Source organism: Bombus terrestris, chromosome 10 (genome assembly GCF_910591885.1).
Source record: "Bombus terrestris chromosome 10, iyBomTerr1.2, whole genome shotgun sequence".
NCBI lineage: Eukaryota > Metazoa > Arthropoda > Insecta > Hymenoptera > Apidae > Bombus > Bombus terrestris.
In genome coordinates, this window is record NC_063278.1 from 5,770,828 (window position 1) to 5,790,438 (window position 19,611).

At 32.4% G+C, this 19,611-nt stretch overlaps 3 protein-coding genes and 1 pseudogene across 8 annotated transcripts; 3 read left to right on the forward strand and 1 right to left on the reverse strand.

Annotated features, from left to right (window-relative positions):
* The first annotated feature begins 1,634 nt into the window (after positions 1-1,634).
* LOC105666175 lies at positions 1,635-2,791 on the forward strand (annotated as a pseudogene).
* A 193-nt stretch (positions 2,792-2,984) lies between these two features.
* Positions 2,985-8,413, forward strand: LOC100642461 (40S ribosomal protein S12, mitochondrial). The gene is made up of 5 exons (XM_003398277.4): positions 2,985-3,157; positions 3,449-3,496; positions 3,617-3,664; positions 7,388-7,606; positions 8,158-8,413. Exons 1-5 carry the CDS (start codon positions 3,094-3,096, stop codon positions 8,289-8,291), a joined length of 513 nt encoding a protein of 170 aa, XP_003398325.1. The 5' UTR covers positions 2,985-3,093; the 3' UTR covers positions 8,292-8,413.
* A 5,835-nt stretch (positions 8,414-14,248) lies between these two features.
* Positions 14,249-18,235, forward strand: LOC105666137 (D site-binding protein). Of its 6 annotated transcripts, none has more exons than XM_048409063.1 (3): positions 14,249-14,501; positions 14,622-14,947; positions 16,750-18,235. In XM_048409063.1, the coding sequence occupies exons 2-3, from the start codon at positions 14,909-14,911 to the stop codon at positions 17,674-17,676; spliced, it is 966 nt and encodes a 321-aa protein (XP_048265020.1). In that variant the 5' UTR covers positions 14,249-14,501; positions 14,622-14,908; the 3' UTR covers positions 17,677-18,235. The 6 variants fall into 6 exon arrangements, with proteins under 6 accessions (XP_048265020.1, XP_048265019.1, XP_048265021.1 ...); XM_048409062.1 differs by having other exon boundaries at positions 14,249-14,496; XM_048409064.1 differs by having other exon boundaries at positions 14,249-14,391.
* Positions 18,174-19,355, reverse strand: LOC100642341 (zinc finger protein 511). The gene is made up of 3 exons (XM_003398276.4): positions 19,050-19,355; positions 18,760-18,961; positions 18,174-18,689 (listed from the first exon to the last, which is right to left on the reverse strand). Exons 1-3 carry the CDS (start codon positions 19,187-19,189, stop codon positions 18,243-18,245), a joined length of 789 nt encoding a protein of 262 aa, XP_003398324.2. The 5' UTR covers positions 19,190-19,355; the 3' UTR covers positions 18,174-18,242.
* Between the last annotated feature and the right edge of the window lie 256 nt (positions 19,356-19,611).

Sequence of the window (19,611 nt, forward strand, 5' to 3'; positions counted from 1 at the left end):
TACAACGAAACAAACGAGAAAAATGCCGATCAAATCAACCTACCTTTATATCTTCTGCTTTTCAGATTCCTATCGAGCTCTAGAGTTGAGTCACATGATATTAAAACCGGCGATGCATATTGGGCGAGCCATTAATCAATCAGAAAATATTGCATGGAATCGTTCTGACGGGAAATATTTATTGCATTTTGAAAGTTGTTTACAAAACTTTGAATAATGAAACTTTTTCTTTTCATTAGGTATTCTATTCTCTATTTGAAAAATCGTCATCTCTTATATCGAAATTCAAATATATATTTCGATGAATTTAGGGGATCATTTTAATAATTATTTGTGAAGTTATAATATAATATAGCTGTAACTGGAAATCACGAATTCATTTATCAATGTTCTTTCGTGATATTGGAATGGACCATTTCTGAGATCTTAATAGTGCTTTTAGATGGCATCCTATATATTAAATCGCTAGCGCTTCTGCATTATGATATACGGGTTTGAATTTTAATTTACGAAAATGTGTTTGAACAGTACAAACTTGTTCTTACCATAATCTTTACAATAAAGGGTATAAAAATTCATTTTATATTAGATAGTGTAAATTGTAATAAAACGTGGCAGCAATTCATTTAAAAGGTCATGTTAGAAGAAAGATAATCGTAACAAAGATTTCTGATTTGATGTAGGAAATATTTGTAATAATTTTCTACGCGAATCATTTACTTTTTCATAGAAAGTGCAATTCTTTGATAATAAATTCAATATATAAATAATGTTGTGTCACTTCAATATCCCTATTTTTCATACGCAGAATATTTAGTCCAATTCGCTATTACTTGATGTCCCTACGCAACACTCAAGGGAGGAAGCATAAGATGCAATATAAAAATTTGCATTCGTAATTTTACGTAACGATGCAACCGAAAACCGTCCTCTTAGTACGTTGTAATAGTGAAAGTTACACAGTATAGATGAAATTCGAGATGCGCGGAAAATACGAGCTAACGTCTCGTATTGAAATTCTTGTTAACCGACGTGCCAACTGAATCGAGTAAGAAAGGATCATCGTATAAAGCACGGCGTGACGCGACATCTCAAAGAAGCTCATCCACTTTTGGAGCATCCGATGCCATCCTTAAGCTAACCGTAAATATAATACTATATAATAGGAGAAGAACATGATAAGCCATCACTTTAGTTTTTACGAGAGTATTTTACAGTTGGATACTTCGTCGTACATGTTATCAAAATTATCTGAATATATTTATTTCATTCTCCCTGTAATTTTAAAAATATTACTTGTCATAATATTTTATAATAATAGTAATAATAATAATAGCACGTGGTACTAGGCATACGAGAAGTTTACTCGAGAAAGGAAAATAATCAACGTAACACTTGGCGATTTCTTTAATTAAAAATTCGTGTGCGCAAGAGAACCTGTATACGTTACTCTCTAAGTTTGGTGGAAACGACTGCTTGAATTTCGAGCGGTCAAACCGATTTCAAAACCAGGAAGAGTAACAAATCTATTGCTTTCGCGTATGAATGACGATTTCGTTATGATATCTATTACTAATCTTCACAATTGACCTATTTTATTCCAACCGAATTGACGGTACCGTGCGGCTAATATCATGGCGGTGGCCGGTAGCCTCGCGTTGAAAAATTTTCGTGACAAGACAGCGACGGGAAAACAACGTATTAGAAAGGCGTGTAGACAAGTGCACACACACGCGTAATTCAACTTCGCCGGGATGCGATACCGCAAGAAAAAGGCTCGAATAGTATAAAAGGGGTGTATTCTATCCGACCTGCATCAGTTTCAGTCGCGAACCAACCGTCGCTACACATTACATTGCACTCGCAACATGAAATTTCTCGTGAGTAATTCCTTTGAAGTTGTACTCTTTATTTTGTTATACTATCTATTCATAATAATGTTAAATTACTGCTTCGCTTTAATTAGTAGTTAAATGTATATGATACTTACACGATGCTAACAAATAAGAGTCTAAACCTGGAATTTACCCTAATATCTTGAATTACTCATTGAAAGCAGCAAAAAATATTTGATTGGTATTAAATATAATTAAACAAAGCTGTTAACTAACAAAATTACATTTTCGAAGGAAAGCATAATTTTATATTTTACGAGGAACTTAGGTGTTTACGTCGAAATATATAGGTATTACGAAGTATACTTGCAAGATTATTACATACAACTTAACTTTCTATTTTCAGATTGTTCTTGCTATCTTCGCTTTGGCATCTCCCTTGTATGCCCAATCTGAGGAAAAGGTAATCGAGAAAAGAGGCATCAGCTATGGTTTGGGAGGTGGCTTAGGTCATGGAGGTGGCTTAGGTCATGGAGGAGGTAACGAAACGGAAAATTTTACTCTAATCTTATGTATTCTAATTTCTGCAAGGGCTACTCCTGTTCTCTAAACAATAGGATATGTTTGATAATTCCTATATTTATATTATAAAGATGATCTATGACTTGTCAGTTTACTAATATGACAAAAAATTCTTTTTATTTTTTACTTACAGGACTTAGTAGTATATCATACAGCGTTCCAGTAGTCACCAAAAGCATCCGTATCTCTAGCGGTGGACTTGGAGGATATGGTCTTGGAGGACATGGTCTTGGAGGACATGGTCTTGGAGGACTTTCCAGAGGACACGGTGGTGGATGGTGAAAAAGCCAATGTTAACTGTTCTGATCTTATGGTATTGCTTCTTTTCACATATTGGATGGCGAAAGGAGTTTTTGTACTGCAAACCGTAAAATAAATTTTTAATAATTTTGTAATCAGTGTTATTACTGTTTCCCTGTTATACCCCATACGCTGTATGTAATTAATCGTTAAGTAAAATTTTGAATATATATCATAACCTACTTTTAACATTTTTAATGAACAGTCATAGGGTTCGTGTCTCGGATAAAGATAATGTAGAAATGGGTTTTATCTATCTTCACTTTGGTGACGTAACGAGGTTCGATATTTTGACGCTAGATTGTATTGTAAGAGTGTAGATGCAAAGTTTTATTTTATAAATTTGTGTGGTTAACAATTAAAAGTTGAAACAATCATGAATTTCTTAGCAAGAAGTATGGTGAGCGGAGCTAGGTCTTGTCTTACAAGTTCAATCGCAGGTACGATTACTGTATCAGAGAATTATAACCTAATCCTAACCTAACCTCTAACCTAAACTATCCAAATAAAAAATATCACAATTTTTGTTTACCGATAATAATTCACGTTTTTTTATGGCCCTAATTTCATATACGTACCATAAATATTATTTAAAAGTAATTGGTTTCTATTGTCAGAAATAAATCCTTGTATCGCTCCAAATTATCAATTTTTGCTTGCTATTTTAGCGTATTTTTTAATAAACATTAATTTTATACATGATTTTAATAGAAAATATATTTGTTTCACAGGTAGCAAACTACAGTTAACTAGATTATGTGCAAACCCTGGAATTCAAGGTATTATTCTCCTAATTAACAGAGTTCTAAGTATATATTATAAGGCTATGATTGGAAAAAGCTAATTTAGAACATAATTTATTGTAATAACGTAAAAATAATATGCTTATTTCTGAATAGGAAATGTGCTGACTACTACTAACTCATATATTGGAAGCTTGATACAAGGTAAGCTATATTTTATAAATCAAAGACGATATTAGATATATAATATATTGCAGAAGATATTTATCAATTAATAAGAACTTAGTAATCTTTCAATTTCAATTTCCTATTAAATAAAAAGTTGCTATTAATAACTGTTAGTAAAAGAATTCATAATCATACTGTAAGCAAATATCAAAACCCTAAATATTCAACAAAAATATTATAAAAATATTCTCCAAAATTCGTAAAAACAGTCACTTTAATACCTAAAAATAATTGGAACGCTCGGAAAAATACAGAAGTTTTTCAAAATATCGATGAAAAGGGCTTTTCTTGAAGCAAACCAAAACCAGCATTGACCCATTTACGTGAAATCGTGTGAAGATCCATCGGTATTATTTGCACTTTCCATAAGTGTAACCAGGCCAGACAATTTCATAGGAATTCGAGTGACATCTCGAATTTCCGTAAGCCTTTCCGAAAGATCGGTATCTCCGTTTTCTCAACGGAGTAAATGCAGTAAAAGGGGTGGTCGACCTAAAAAGGGACCACGATTTTCTTCCCTTATTCTTCGTCCGCGAAAAAGCGCGTGGCCTGCAAAAGCACACGCAGCGCTTTACCTCTTTGATGCCTACAAATAGAAAGAAGAGACATCTCAAAATGCAAAAAGGGATCCGGCTACTACACAAGAAAGGACACGAATGAGAGAAAGCAAGCTTTTCCTCGGCCAACAGCGAAAATCGCTGGGAATCGGAGGGGTGACGTGTCCATTTGTGGTTGACCAGTTGTCAGATGTGATCCTGTGAAGGATACAGCCTGCAGTAAGACTGTTATCCGCATTTTCCTAGTTTTCGCGACGATACAATGGATCATTCGTGGGATAGTTTCGTTCTCGACAATTAAGAACGGATGTTATCATTGAACGCATTTTTTTTTTTTTTTTTTTTTTTTTTTTTTAGATCATTGCATGCGATATTATCTTTTTAAATATCGTTGTATATGTTGTATAGATTATTATCATCGTATTCATCTTCTTCCATTTTGGGTGCAATCTTTCATTTTTCAATTTCCTTGCTAAATTTGTATTTCTATGATAAATGTAAAAATATAACTATAAAATTTGCAAACTATGGTAAAAAAATTACTCGTACAATTATAAGTATGCTTTAGTTTACTCAATACAAACATCATGAACAAACTATAACAATTTCTACAATATTCTTCATTAATTTTATTAAACATTCTCACGTTTCACTACCTTTCCTAATATAAAAAAACGTCTTTCTATTCACTTCTCACTGTTTTCCTTTTTTCCATAAATGAATGAGATCCTTAATTTAAACTAAACTTGAAACACGACTGATCCTAATATTTCCAGATTACGAACAATGTTTGTTTTCCGAGCAAGACCTTTTTATCAGCTTCTAATTACACCAGTTGTTCATTTCATTCACTAATCAGTCGCAACCGGAAAGATAAGCCTCGGATTTAACAAGTGATAGATCCTTGGCACCGTGTATGCGACAAGGCGCAACTACGAATTCGTAAATTTTCGCAATGTAATCTTGCGTATTGATTTTCGAGAAAAAGGGTTGCCATCCATGCATAATAGATTCTGCTGGTCTCTTGCACTAGTTAAGTCCGAGTTAGGTTGGATTAGTAGCAACGGGCTTGGACATCTGTCGTATTGGAGAACGGTGGTCAGTCAGATCTCGAAATGAACAACAATGGCACAGTCTCGACTAACAGACCCTGTTAAATCGTGAACTTCCATGAACGACCAAGGAAATATCACGAAAGTGTCGTGTCATCGTTGACATTTCACTTCGACTACGAATCTCGTCGGATTTATGAACGTTTTAGGCGAATTTCTTTCATACGACTGCGAACGACTGATTCTGCACGACGATTTAAGAGTGTTTCGAATATTTAGAATCTTTCGTGGAAAATTGAAATGTTCGATGTAATTATAGCGAACTTTTTATTGATATTTTGTTATTACTGCTTTCTTTGAAAAATTATAGAAGACGCATTAACGTATCTTTTCTGTTTCTAAAGTATCTTTCACTCCTCTATGTAATTTCATAAAATGTTGTATTACGTAAATGATTTTGAAGACTGGCATGCAGGTGGTAATTTATTATTCATAATACTCTCCTATTTTAATGTATTTTGGCTTTCTGATATGAATTTTTTCCAACAAATTGCCTATTATCTCTATTCAACATTAATTGCGTGCTAGCCTATAATCATTAGTCTTATGACTGTAATTACTACTTCCATTTGCATACATACATAATATCATGACTACTCGACTTAAAGAATTAGACAGAGAAAGTCAATCGAAGAATTTCATCACTACGTACTGTTCATTTTTTCCAATTTTGCAAACAGTAAATTGCTGTTCGTTTTCAGGTTACGCGATCTCATGGATCGTAGCGTTTTGTACAAAGATGGATGGACCTTACCTCGTAACAATGTTTCTTAATAAGCTTATACACGCTTCAGCGAAAAAGGTCTAAAACTTGAACCAGCGGCTTGCAGATGTCAAACGTCCGTCATATTTGATATTCCATCAACTCCGGCAACTCTCTTTTGCTTCGGCTCGTAAGATTATTTGCGAAAGAGTTTTCAGTTTCTCCGTACTGTTACCATGCAGTCGGTCTCCTATTTTTCCAGACTTCGTTGACAATAGCCTTGACTAGGACAGGGTCATCCTTAGGGATTATTTCCTTGTCGCAATCCTTAGTCATGTTGTAGGATTTTTTTTCTCATACCATTCACGCAATTCTCGTGAAAATTGTGTCGACAATTTTTATTCGAATTTTAGTTCGAATTATTATGTGAAGACATTCAAATAATTATTCTCAAAGTTATTCTCAAATTATTCTCAAATTCTCATCTTTGTAGAACTGTCTCCAAAAAAATTTTATCAAGTATTTTGAACAATTATTTTCGAAGAAATTATGTCCAGATTTTTCTATTTCTTTTCTATTTCAGATCTTCTATTTCTTTTACATGTAAATAATTTCTCGCAAGGCATTCATTGCTCAACGTTTCCTAATTTATCGAGTTCGACAATTAGTTAAGAAGTCGTGTCCCTGGGCGTAATTTCGTCACCGAAAAGTAGACTCGACGCTAATTGGGTCCGGTTTGTCGTTACGTAATCGAAGAATTTCCAGTGAAAATCCAATTGTACCCATTCACCGGGCGATTACTTTCCCTGTACGGCTATACATGTCTCGAAGATAAGAGTATCACGCCTGTAATTGCTTCACGACTACTCCTTTTATTTCCCTTAGACTCTTTTGGGGACCAAAGGTGTTTCCTCGGACTACCACACAAAGCCTAATACGTCCTCTTCGTTTGGTAAATACAGGTTTTTGTCTTTGGAACTTTGACAAAGGAACGCGAACGAGAGAAAGGCAAAACTGCTCAGGAAATGGGGGGAAAATAAAAGTTACGTGTTACGCTCTACAAAGTTGTTCGTAGCCACAAACATTCGCAGATATTTCATTTTTATTCAATCAGAACATTTATTGGAAGGGAAAAGGAAAAACATACCTTAATGTAGTAAACAGTAGGAGTCTACCAATTTTTAGAATATATTGAATGAGAGAGAAATTTGTTTCATATTAGTAGCTTATTTGAAAAAAAATTCTAAATTGTTCTCCTAATTTCTTATTTTACTTTATATTTGTTTTATCGAACTCATATTATGTAGTATGTATTAAATTAAATTAGGCTTACAGATAAGACTCGGATCATCATTAAGAAGGTTGCATCTATTTGGGCCGTATAAAAAATATAAGAAGAAGAAAAATCCTTTAGATGGAAAACCATTTGCAAAAGGCGTAGTCATACAAACTGTAATCCGAAAGCCAAAAAAACCTAATTCTGCGAATCGAAAATGCGTTATCGTTCGCTTATCAACCGGCAAGGAAATGGTCGCTTTTATACCGGGTGAGCACATTTTACATTTAATATTATAGAACTACTATAGAAATATGCTAAGCACGAGAAAGATATTTATATAGCAGCACATGGCTGTAGAAAAAGTTTTAAGTTGAAATGGAAAATTCAAATCTGGCAGAGACCCATATTATGCCTTTGAATACAAACGTTGTTTTGGGTTACAAGGTGTAGAAGCAAAAGAACTTTGAATAGATTGTTATTGATGTTTCTTCTAATCTTTAACCAGAGTTACATAAAAAGGTTAACTTTTTTGTGGTAATGTCCGTTGATATAAATGTATCTACGTGCTCCCTATGATATCAATATTATTATCCTTTCTACGTTTGGTATAGTAGCATTGAGCGAGCGACGATTAAACCTAGCATACACTATCTATATATTTGTACTTATACTTATTTTAATACATCTGACTACTAGAAATTCATCCATTCGTTACTTTATTAAATATACCTACACGTTATAACCACCTCATTAAATATAATACATCCTAATCATTTTATATATCAATATTATAATAATTATGTCTCCTATCGTTTTAGGCGAGGGCCACAATCTTCAAGAGCATAACATGGTTCTGTGTCGCCCAGGAAAAATAAAGGATACTCCAGGTGTTAAAATCAGATGCGTTCGCGGCAAGTATGATCTACCTCAAGTAATAAAGGAAACTCGTTAGTTACACAATTTATCGCAACTTTTGTAAAAAATATTCTCTTCCTATATTATACTATATAATATATGATGGTGTACAATGAATGATAATTAAAATAAGCTTCTACAGTTAATTTAAAACAACAATTTAATTTGATTTATAATTAAAGATCACAGACGAGAACCATGCCAACTCCATTTTTATTGATTTTTTGACTTGTATGCAATTTGGTTAGCAAACAAGAGTAGTTTAATAAAACATAGTTGAAAAGAAAAAAATAGAGAAAACATTACTTCAAGAAACCTATAAAACATACTAGAAAATAAAGAAAAGGGATAGCAATATAATTTCATGACTGAAGTACATAATTCTGTACATACAGGATTTTACGGAAGCGTTTTGAATTTTAAAATATTTTAAAAAAAAAAAAAAAAAAAAAAAAAAAAAAAGAAATGCATTATCATGCTTTCCTGCTGTGGTCTCAATCCTAATTTCAATTACAGATAGTTATCATACAGACATCATAAAAATTTTCCTGATACTGTCACGAATTCAATCGAACAAAGACAGAAAGGGTTCGTCGAGATTACGGTTTTAGAATCTAGCGGCCCACAAATTGTGGCCCTTTGACACACATTTTAGAGTGCCGTTTCTTACCGTACGTTTACCGTTAGCTGAACCATGCGTCGTCCTAGGAGATGGGCGAACGCCAACACAATGTACATTCTCCTATATCGACATGTCACAATGCGGAAAGAAGGGTCGTAGCACAGCTCCCTTCTTTCCACGTTATTACGGAAGGGTTGGCCTGCTCTTGCATCTGCACCCTACATCCACCCACGCGGCCACTGGCTATTGGCCACATGACATGCTGACCAACATCCCGGTATTTTCAAAAGAATGGTTCTCAACTTTGCCTCGCCTTAAATAGTCTCCAGAAAAATATACTCTTTCTCATCTTGTCGATAAACGCAAGTGGTAGACGTTACACGATTATGAATGTGTATTTGTGATAATATTATTGGATATAAATATGAGACTTTTTTTATAAAATAAGATTGGATTGAGAAAGAAATATACTACAAGAATGGAAGAGTAAATGAAATGAGAACCTGAACAATGGTCAACGATTGAAGGGGTTGACGATGGTGCAGCATGGATCCTAGATTCATTTCCCATGTATGATTTGTTCTTCGGTAATGTGAAAGAACACGAAAACTTAGTCGACCATCTTCTATCATGTTAACCTTACTGGTTTTTTTTGAATCCATATATCCCAAAACATAGATAATTTTTAAATATTTAGTTTTAGTATCCTATATAATTTTACAATCTTTTGTGAATTGTAAACTTTTTATGAGTAGAGTATCCCCAAAAAAAGGTATCTGAAGAAGTGAAAAAAATAACAGGCTCAAGAAAAAAAAAAAAAAAGAAATGTGTGGAAAGCTAATTAAAACCTAAACCGGCAACAAATATCCTAAATATAACTGAAGGACTTCGTAAAATTGCAGTTCTTACCTAACAGGTAATTTTATATTATGTAAAACTAATAAAAACTACTCTGCAAATATTCGAAAGGAATAAGCTATCGTAAAAAATAAAAAATAGCGGATTATTACTTTAATCCGTACACTAAAAATCCTGAAGGTAGTGAGAAATGTATTTTTGCTGCCTAAAGGTGGCTTTAGGTAAAAACTGTTTTCGAAGTTAGACGAAGTTAATTCATAGCGATGTAATCGAGTTTTCAAATTCTTACAGTTTTTCTTTTCGCTTCGTTATGAGGCAACTCTGAAAAATATAATAAACATAAATTACATCATTGTATTTTTGATGATGCCGTTATGAAAACGTGTGCAGGTAATGCAAAGTTTCATTGTGTAATTTGCGTCTACCTGGCTCTAATACAAGAAAGAATTCCTTATTACCATTTGGTAATAGCCCTTCGTTTCATATTGTGAAATCCGTTTTGTCATTTTTGTGACCATACCAATTGCTTTATGACTTTTCGTAATAATTATGCATTTTTTGTCACTTGCGAAATGTTCTGATAAATCTCTTTTTAATCACTGTTTTTTCCGTTAAAAAATTGGGAAACTTGTAAGTATTTTCCAGGTTAATGGAATTCAGGTCTTAGACAGAGAAAGTATGGAGAGAATGTTACTAGTTTATAAAAGCTTATGGAATGGGGAGGGAGGGGGCGATGGTCTTCGTAAGTTCGTAAACAATACACGAATCTTATTACGTTATTTTTTTTTGAAGGCTTCTTAAACAAATAGCATGTAAATGTTTTTGACCTTTTCTCTTTCTAGAAAAAGAGAGACATTCAAATCTTTTTTGTTTGTAATTGTACAGCTTAGTAACGAGTATCGAACGATCTGTCACGAATAGTGACAGTGTTCGTAGATGTTTCTGTCCTCAAATACTTTGTTTACTATTATTATTATACTTACTATTACTAAACTAATCTTGCAATCGGTGGATATTTCCATACTTATATTTTATAAGGATTACTATCGTATACATCGTAAAAAATATTGTTGTAATGAAATATAAGTTTGAGGGACTGATAAAGTTTATTAGAGAAAGAAGAGTTGTTTCAGCACTTAGTATTCATAAAAAAAATTAAGAGAGCAACATACCCAATTCACATAACAAGCAAGAATACATACAATATCCAAAGTATAATATTTGCTATAATATTTAATGGTAATGAAAGACATTTCCGCGTAGGTTATATAACATAGCGTAAAAATAATTAACGTCCCAGCTAATTTTATTTATGTTATAAACTGTTTATTTATCTGTCACAATATACAAAGTTTTTAATTCTCTTATAACAAAAGCTTTTCTCCACCTACAAGCTAGTTTCTCAGACATTTCCTCCAACTCGGGCCTCCCTTGTCGTAAATAGGTAATGTGTGTATTGGTAATGTGTTTATGCCGAAGGCTATTCATCTGAAGCCATCTCTGAAAGGAGACTACTTGGTCGACGAATAAAATTCCTTGTCGAAAAATCTGCCCAAAGGCGTGTCTCGCGATACAGCGAGAACGAAATGCAAAAGCTTTCGTGGAAAGAAAAGAGTTCTCGCTGGGGAAGGAGGCGTGCCGAGGACCGGAAGCAAGCAAATCTTGAAAGTCTGTTGGCAAAACTTGGTCGGTGGTCCGACCGTGAGATAAATTGAGAAGTAATTATTGCGAACGACATTCACCACATACATCTTAATGCATCTCTTTCTTCAAAACGCTTTGGTGTCGAATACTATTAGAAGGACTAATGTCTGTTTGAAAACGAAGTCACAGCCTGAGACCTCCTACCGAGATGATTGTAAATTTCATCAAGATCGGTAATAAGTTGAGATATTTTCCATACAAAAAGGAGAAAAACTGAAAAAGGAAACGTTATAAATATGATAACATTTTGATAATATTCAATTTCCACCATATTCTCGTCCTATATTTATATAAAAAATTAATAATAATCTTGATTCAAATACAAGATGAAATACCTATTAATAAATTTTTATAATTTTTAAAGTAATATATGACATATATGAATAAATAAAAACTGAATAGGAAGAAAATTTGCATTATATGTAACATAAATATGTGATAACATATGTAATATAAACGTTTATGGTAAAAGCTTCTTTCGAAACAATTGTATTCGGTAGATAAGATCCTTAATATCTAATTCCGAACTTATTTCATATGCAATCCTTCGAAGAACATACGAAAGTACACTATTATAGACAATTTTCGACTATTTTTAGTAATTTTATTAAAATTGCATCCTTTCATAGAGTTGATAATGAGTTATATAGGGTTCAATATAATCTTGAGCGTTCCTCGTGCTATATTGTACCCTTCTTAAAAATTAGTAAGCTTGACGCTTTTAACGAGCGATATATACATGAAATATGAGAAATCTTATTGGATACCTATTCTATAATAAGATATTCTTTTACCTGCTAGTATTACTTCTTCTACTTCTAATACATAATATAATATTATATATTATTTATATGTACCTCTTCTACAATATTGTATTGGGTATTATTCAACGAAAAACAAATACAATCAAACACATCACGTAAATCCAATTCTAAGAACTATTATCATTGTGAAACTTTGGTCCTCATAAATCTAAAAAATTTGTGTGAAAGTTATAACCATAACCAAACCCAATTTGGGTTCAAAGATTATAATTGTTTGGTTTATCAGAAGCTTTCTACTAGCTATTTGTGTTATCTACTAGTACATGCAAACTACCGGACCATAGCTATTGATAATCTAATGATTGTGTAATTGATGTAGCCACGAGCGTTTTAGAACATTTAACTACGGAAACTTACGTAGACCGTGAATTTACTAATTCTAGACATTAACACAAAGTTATTAAAGTAGTTGCTTTAAGTGAACGAATTTGAAGTAAAAAGTTATAAAACTAAAATAAATCATAGGAAAATTGAGTCATTCATATTTAAGTATTACTTTTACATTGTCTGAGGCTTCCAAAAAATTTGAAGAAACTTCTGAGGTACTTTATTATACAATCTTTCATTAAGTCAAATGTTTAAAAAACTTCGAAGAAAAAAGATTCAAGACTGAAAGTTGTACTATTGGCTTATGGGCCGTTCCGTTTGCCTACGAAATATTGGAAGGAAATATCTTAGAGGAAACAATAAAGCTAAATCTATTAAAAAGAAATCTTTAGAATATCATCCCCTCTTTTTATATTAATTTTACACTTTACTTTTACCTGTTTTTGTCCGATGATCGATATATCTATTACATGAATTGAAAAATTTGTATTTCATTCCTTGTTCGTTCGATTCTCCTTGAACAAAAATTGATTACTCACAGCGGGACTATTTAAAAAACGTCAACGATGCCGGTGAATTGAGACATTTTCCACATCGAATCATGGCGAAAATTTTGCATCGACATACCGTTATAGGGTTTATATACACTTCGGTGCGGTAGGAGCAGATGCAAATACGGGGATCCATTCATCTGTCGTCGGATGATGGCTACAGAAAATATCGCAAATAACGGGTTGCAGTTGCTCCTGCACCATAGAAATGTGGGTTATATGGCCAAAAGAGCAAAAATTTGTATACGAGAAAGGAGGCGGTGCAGTGAATTGATCGCTAGGATGCTTTTCCATGGACGGCACGTCATTTTAACGGGGATATGAAATGGAGGACTAAATTTGGCGTGATCTTGGGACCAAGACATAATGAGACGTCCATGCTACCGAGCATAACTGGATACCTTCATCTTTCCCCTATTTTTCTCACACTCGAATTTCTATAAATTTTCTTGAGAATTCGGAAGAAAAGAGGGCAAAGAAATCTTTCAAAAACAATTGACAAGCTTACAATGCACGCTGATCTATTCTACATATTAAAAAACGAAAAAAAAAAAATGATTATGTTACAACTTACTTTAGAACTTACAATTATTTATGCCATTTTCTTATAAATTTCTTATTTTTAGAGAAGTTTCTTAATCTAATGATTAAGATAGAAGGTAATAATTATTATCAATAGATAGGATAATACAATAATAAGCAATACAATAGTGCAATGAAGGAGAGTAAAATGATATAGTGGCGATCGAAGGAATGAAGATTTATTAAATATGAAATATAAATGAAAAAAGTATAACTTTCAAGTCATATGACATTGTAGAGAGCTTTAAATATGAATTTACAAAAAATGAAATTAATCATTATAGTCTTGTAATAAATTCTTGCCAGAAATATAATTTGTGCAATCCAATCACTTTTTAGTATGATATAAACTTAAGTAATTTTTAAAGTTAAGTAATTTTCAACAACATACCGTAAACGTTTATGTTAATCGTCTTAAGTAGAGCTCAGTTAGTCTTATGACAATATGTGTAAATTAAAGATGTTAAAAGATATTAAATTTGCAACAGATTTCCTCAACATCTCGATGCTATTCTCAAAGAATCCCATTTTACCTAAGAGACAATGGAATCCATTAAACAAAGAAACGCCATGGAAGGCTCAAATGAAAGTTGAAGTAACGATTAACTAATGAACTTACATAGTCAGCCATGAAACTGAACCATTAATCAACACGAGTCGAAGAAAAGAGTAGGTTCATCTTCCGGTGACACGCTCTTAAGATTGCCATATGTTGTCCAATCCTAACGAGCTACCAGGACCAAAAAAATCCATCACACACAAAAAACAATCATCGTAAAGTACAAACCTCTTCCTCATTTTTCTTTGACATACAAATTTCGAACAAATTTCACTTATTTGCAACACTTTCACCAGTTAATTTATGAGCACTTTATGCAAATTCCGCGATTTTCTTTCAGTGATGGTCATCGTAAATCATGCAGTACAAACCAGAAACAAAAATCACTACGAAATATTACGGAAAATAGTCAAGGAAAGGGTCACGAAAGGGTTATGCATAGTAATTCTATACATACTATTTGTACGGGTAACCATTACACGAAAAGATGCCTCAGGTCTGCTATTTTGAGGGTCGCTCAGTTAGCAGCTACCGATCGTCGAAACGCTTAACCCTTTGACGAACTAGTTATTAGAAACAGTATGCTGTCCCTGACGTCACACAGGATTTAAGAGAAAAGATTTTTATATGTCAAATATTAACTGGATTTTTCAAAATCTAGGTGAGGTAAGAGGTAATTTACTACCCGGATTAATTTAACGGGATTCCATTGTAGTCCGAATACTTGCCGCTGTAATTTGTTTTATATACAATGGCAACGACAGGTAGGATGACACACTAACTACAAAAGTATTGTGAATATTAAAATAACTTTTGATTTTATGGGACATTTAGTACTTTCCAGTATTATACTGGTTAACTTGACGTAATAAATTAAAGAAGATTTATTTATTTGAAGAAAGACTTAACTTCTTTAATTTTTGTATTTAAAGTTCGATTAATCCTCACCTTATTTCCTTTTTAAATGTAGAAATGTTTTTCTTTTTTTAAATATATTTAATGCGTGATTTTCATTGTATGAATTGGTTTTGAATGACGGAAGATATATAATAGAAAGAAACAGAAAGATAACAAGGTATAATAGAAGTAATAGAAGTACTAAGAAATAATCAGGAAAGAGGTTAATACATGAACAACAAAATGAAGAAATAACTAACAAATCTAAAAGAAATGAATAAATAATTAATAAATTCAATTAATAAATTCAGTCAAATTTTTTCAACTCTGATACTATCATTAATTCCTTCCTAACTCATATTTAATAAACAACCCTCATAAATAAAACATTTTGAATAATAACATTTTTCCATTTTCGAACTATTAAACTAAAATGTAAATTCCCTTGTAAGATCCTTTTATTACAAGATATACTATACAAGCTCAACAAAATACATATACAATCAATTACTCGATCATAGATAACCCAACTCATTTTCTTACGTACGCGATTACGTAGTCGTAATCATGTGAACGTGTCGTCCTATAAACATTTCGGGATTAGGTAGTGGCGAACGCGTGCCAGTCAGACCCCAGCGTTGTGGTCACCAGGATTGCCGTTCCCTACCATTTTCTAAGGGATTCTCTCCTACCCCAAGTTCTTACAAGGGTTGGGCAGTATATAAGCGAAACTGCGAAACCCCTCTCGTTCTAAACGGTTTTGAAGAACCGTCGTGTGAACACATTTTACCAAAAAACCGATTTCAGAACTTCTTAAAAAACGATTTTCGTTTCGAGTAATTATTGTGTGAAGATCTCTAAGAAAACGTGCGCGATTTGGAACTACGATAGAGTGATATTGTTGTGATACATCAGTGACCGGTGCGTGACCTCGGATTAACTATTAAGACATATGTTCTATGTTAATTGATAAACATAAAAGAATTCCAAACTTTCGTAATTAACGGATACACGTATTCGATACCTATTCGACTACACGTTGTCTATATTTCATTTCTCGTCAAATTAACTATATTCCTCGTTAGACAAATTATATTTCGATTTCTTACAAAGTAAATATTGGCTAGTTTATCTTGGAACACATCGAAATAACAAATGTTATTTAACTACAAATTAATGTTTTGACTTCATTAACATAATATTCTTACTCCTGACAATATCGAAATATAATTTGTTACACTCGCTTCCCGTTGGTTTCCCACGTTTTCAAACGATTGTTATTATTAATTCAAGCACGTGAATCTCTATTTAGCCGCTATACATTTCATTTTTATGATTGCCACGTGTAGTAATGTATAATTAATACGTATTTGGAAAACTAAAAGAATTGAAAGTTAAAAAGTATCCATTTATATCATTATCTATTTATTATTATTTTAATTTTTAAAACGTTCAGAGGATAACCACTAAATATGCAATACTTTTCAAAACATAGCAAACGAGAATTTGCATTTGTATGAAAAACGTTCAAAGAAATATTTTTTTCTTTTCATGCAAACTTTTTGTTTTAGATGATGATAAACTGCAGAATGAATCCTTTTTTCCAAGCGGGGCTGGATAATGTACAAGTAAAAGAATGCGCTTCTAACGGAGATACTAGCATGCAATTTTCTGACTCGATACTAGACCTGTCTTTTAAGAAAGCAACAATCTCAAAAGAGTCAGCAAACTCCAGTTTACATTCAAACTCACATGTAACAAACACAACGAAACAAGATCAAGTTACGCATTTTTCAGAAACTGGGAGGAGTCCTTTGGAAGTTCGAAAATTTATGATAACGCCACCTTCCGAATGTGACTCACCGAAGAAGCTTAAACCCGAGCCAGTTCACAATCTTACGGACGCGCCATCGCAAAACGATGGCTTTTCCACTTCGCCAATGAACATTTCGATTCCATTCATTCCTACTATATTGTCAACATTATTGAATTCAAATAATGAAACTATTAATCCAACGAAATTTTTCGACCCCTCCAATACGTTGATTACAGATTGTGACAAAACTGCGATGTACAATTTGCCTATAGATATTACAAAAAATACAAGACCCTTTAAGGCTTATCCAAAAGATCCACTATCGCTCACGATAGGAGGAACCGAATTAGTATACGATCTAGAATCCAGCGAAGCTTATTCGGAGTTTCGAAAGCGAATGCTGGAAACGATGAAACAATCGAACGAAAGCATGATTACAAAGATGCGAAAGGTCACAAAAAGTCCTGTACCAACGAGCACTGCTGATGAGAAAGATGCAGCTTATCGAGAAAAAAGAAGGAAGAATAACGAAGCCGCAAAACGCTCGAGGGACGCACGAAGAGCCAAGGAAGATGAAATTGCTATCAGGGCAGCTTTCTTAGAACACGAAAATAAGAGACTTAAATATGAACTTTCAGTACTTAAAAACGAAACAGCCAAGTTAATGGCTTATTTGACTTAGATTACTTTTATATTAGTCGTCGATAATAAAAAAAAAAAAAATACGTAGTGTCTGCGCAAAATTTGTTTAGTATTCTATAAATATCACGTTTTCTGTAATCGTTAGTATAATTTAATATTTTATGGCTTCGGGTTTAATATTTGATACATAGCAACAAAAATATTATTTTGACAATATATATAATCATATGCATAACAAATATAGTGTAAGGATTTAGAAGTTATATAAATATATAAATATGCTTACTGTTACAATGCTACTTCCAAGATAATAGCAATTGTGCTAGGTAGGATGTCTGATAACTTTGCCCAGAATTTTTTTTATATACAATTTATTGCAAATGATATTCTATATACAGTAAGCAACTCAGAATAGATAAATTTAGAGGTTTATTTGTATATTGAGCAACAAGACTATAAGTGCGGATATGTAAATAGAAGGGAGAATAAGATAGAAACGTGGAATAAATTTTGTAAGGTTCATTGTACATACAAAGATTGTTGTGATATTTAAATTATATTTATGATAAAAAAAGACATTAAACCAAAATTATACATTATTTTCAACTACGTATTTGGTAATGTATTAGCCAAGTCCATCATACATCCTGTTTCAAGCACATCTTTTTCATCAGATTGATTTTTAGTAAGTACTTTTGTATATGATTTATGTACTTGCCTAGGGATAAAAAGTAACGAAGTAGCTCCTACATTATTATTTGAAGGCTTTAATTGACTTTCACGGATAACATTTGTCGAAATTGTAGTTTTTGCTGTAGCTATAAACATTTTAGCTTTTTGATTTTTATTTAACTGTATTTTTCTTGACTTGGATTCCTTCTGCTTTGGCTCTGGTTCATCAATATCCATTTTATCTTTTGATTTATCTCTTACGCAATGTGGAGTATTATCAAATCTAAAATTCTTTGGATATTTGTGTACGCTAACACAATGATCTCTTCTTTCAAATGATGTATTAAATTTTAAATCACACTCAGAAACATAACATTGATACTAAAAGATATTATTAATATTAACAAACAGTATGATGTACATTATATTGAAATAAAATAATTATAAATACCATTGGCTGTTTCACTGATAAAACATGGAAAAAGCTATCATGGGTTTCTTGAATATGAATATCTAAGAATCTAGGATTTGGTAGACATTTGTTACATTCTGCACAAACATATCGATGATTGCTATTGTAGTGCATCTCAAAATCAATTAATTTATTGAATGTTGCTTTACAACCAGTAATGTAACAAGAGAATTCTTTTATACTGAAATTGATAAATCATTTTATTAAAATCAGTTATTTGTAGGTTATGCACAATGATAAATGTTTATATAAAAGAAATCTTTATTTACACATCATGACATAGTTCTTCATCATCTTCAACAGTAACACCTTTACGTTGAAAAATTTTGCAAATTCTGTATGAATCGTCGAAAAATGGATCATCAATAGATCTTAACCCTACGCCTATATTTTGTAAGAATTTCTCCATCCTTGTAATATTTTAATTATCAAACTTTAAAAAAGATATTACAATCTATAATATTTAATTATTTAATGTTATACATTGCACTTTTGTTTAATAATTTATTCTTTAAACCACCAAACAGTTTTAACATAGTAACAACACAACGACAGCATTACATTCTAATGGCGCAATATTTGAATGGAACTTGATGATTCATCTCGATAATTCAGTTCGATAATTCAGTTCGATAATTCTACATATTTCGATTATCGAAAACAAAATTTCAGTTTCATTGCATTAAATGTCGTCCCCTGCACGTCGTAAATTAAAATTACAATTTCCTTAAATAAAACCGAATAAATTAGTGCTATAGTTTCAATTATGTGATAAGTGAACTAAGTGAATAAATTCTAGTCATTCTAGATATGAATTACAACACAGGAGGA